A 2,102-nucleotide genomic window follows, 5' to 3' on the forward strand; every position below is an offset into this window, starting at 1 on the left:
CCTTTCTCTTGCTTTCTTATCCCTCACTTCCTCCTCCCCCTCCCGCCTCAACTAGGAAACATATTGCCACTGGCCAGTAGAAAGCTACATCTCCAAAACTCAGGACCTCCGGGGTCCAGAACCAATTCTTCTCTTCTTAAAGGGAGAGATGCCTTTGACGGGGCCGCTCTCTCACTGTGGACTGTCAGGCGGGCAGCGGTTTGTCCTGCCGCTTGATCTCTACCCCTTTCCCTTGGAGGACCATGAGCGTCGGGAGCCGGGACCCCCAGGCCTCGCGCAGTCCCGGGCTCGGGCCTCGATCGCCTTCCGTCCGTCTGCCCGGTCTGTGCAGAGACGCTGCCAGCCGGGCCACCACGAGGCCTGCTCCGGGCTTCGCGAGGTGAGCGCGCTGCACGCGGGTCTCTGTCCGCGTCTAGAAGTGAGGGGCCCCTCATCTCTCCTTATTTTCTTTTTCGCAGCTCTGGGAATTGAGCCGAGGGCCTTCATGCTGAGCTCTATCCCCAACGCTTTTTCAATTTTTTTTTGGTGGTGTTGTCTTTTTTGAGACAGGGTCTCGCTATGCAGTTCAGACTGGCCTTGAGCTCACTTTGTAGCCCAGGCTGGTCTCGAACTCACAACGTCCTCCTGCCTCAGCCTCCCGAGTGCTGGGATTACAGGTGAGCACCACCACGCCCGGCGCTTTTTCAATTTTTAGTTTTGAGACAGGGTCTTATGAGGCGGCTAAGCTGCCCAGGCTGGGCTTGAACTTGCCATCCTCCTGCCCCAGGCTGGGTGCTGTGCCACCTCAGCTGGTTCTGCTACTGTGTGAGTTTCAGTAAGTGCGCTCGGGAGTTCAAACAGCTGGCAGTGAGATGCAGTACGAGGAGCACAAACAGAGTGATGTCTGCCCCTCACCGGCCTTCATTCACACCCACAGAAGTCAAAGTAAATCTGTGTGAGATAATCCCAGCACTCAGAAGGCTGAGGCAGGAGGATCGTTGCAAATTCAAGACCAGCCTGGGCTACAAAGTGAGCTCAAGGCCGGCCTGAACTGCATCCTGAGACCCTGTCTCAAAAAGACAGACTCAGCAGGTACCAGGTCCTGGTTTTCAGAGACAGCACCACCAGGAAAAGAAAAGTTTAAGAACTGAATTCAAGCTGGGTGTGGTGGCACACGCCTGTAATCCCAGCACTCAGGAGACTGAGGCAGGACAACCACTGTGAGTTTGAGTCCAGCTTGGGCGACATAATGAGTTCAAAGCCAGCCTGAATTGCATAGCGAGACCTTGTCTCAAAAAAAAAGTGGGGGCTGGGGGTTTAGCTCAGCGGCACAGCACCTGCCTGCCAAGCGCAAGGTCGTGAGTTTGATTCCTGGTACTGGAAAAACAAAACAAAACAAAAAAAAAAGCAAGCAAGCAAACAAACAAAAAAAAATAGTGTCCAAGAACTGAATTTAGCCAGGCACAATGGAATATGCTTGTAATCCTAGCACAGAGGGAGGCTGAGGCAGGAGGATTAGAAGTTTGGTCCCACCTGGGCAGCTTAGTGAGACCCTGTCTCTAAATAAAAAATAAAAATGGCTGGGGATGTAACTCCCACAGTAGAGGGCCCTGGGTTTAATCTCAAATAATGGGGAAAAAGAGCCTAATAGTCTCAGCTTTGTTCTGGGGAAATTTAACATTAAAAAACAGAAGCTAAGAAAGAGTAGAAGGGCTGGAGATTTAGGTCAGTGGCACAGCGTCTGCCTGGTAAGGTCGTGAGTTCGATTCCCGGTACCAGAAAAAAAGCAAAAAAAAAAGAGTAGAGTGAAACAGTTACAAATTCCTCGTGCATAGGCCTCCAATTGGTGCAGCACATGATACATTATACATCATATGCATTTTCATCAATTACTACAACCCAGTGAGATAAATATTTTTTTTGCATCAGGCATCAAACTCAGGTCCTTGTGCTTCCCAGACAGGAGCTTGTGCCGCTGAGCTGTATCCCCAGCCTTAAGGGATAAACATTTGGATGTTGTCTCTTAGGTAATAAATACTCAAGGTCAACAGCAATGAAAATCCCAGAGCTGATCTTCAGACCTAACTCTGTCTGTTCTTTTATTTTTGTTTTTCTTTTCTTTT

The 2,102-nt window shown here is 50.1% G+C and overlaps 1 protein-coding gene across 1 annotated transcript in view; it reads right to left on the bottom strand.

The window, feature by feature from the left end:
- The window catches only part of LOC102017797, a 19,669-nt gene that overhangs the window by 1,525 nt on the left and 16,042 nt on the right, over positions 1 to 2,102 (bottom strand). The window contains exon 9 of the mRNA XM_013515052.1: positions 210 to 412. Within this exon, the coding sequence (XP_013370506.1) occupies positions 210 to 412 (203 nt within the window). The remainder of the gene's footprint in view (positions 1 to 209; positions 413 to 2,102) is intronic.

Source organism: Chinchilla lanigera, unplaced genomic scaffold (genome assembly GCF_000276665.1).
Source record: "Chinchilla lanigera isolate Chin_1 unplaced genomic scaffold, ChiLan1.0 scaffold00026, whole genome shotgun sequence".
In the NCBI taxonomy this organism is placed as follows: Eukaryota; Metazoa; Chordata; class Mammalia; order Rodentia; family Chinchillidae; genus Chinchilla; species Chinchilla lanigera.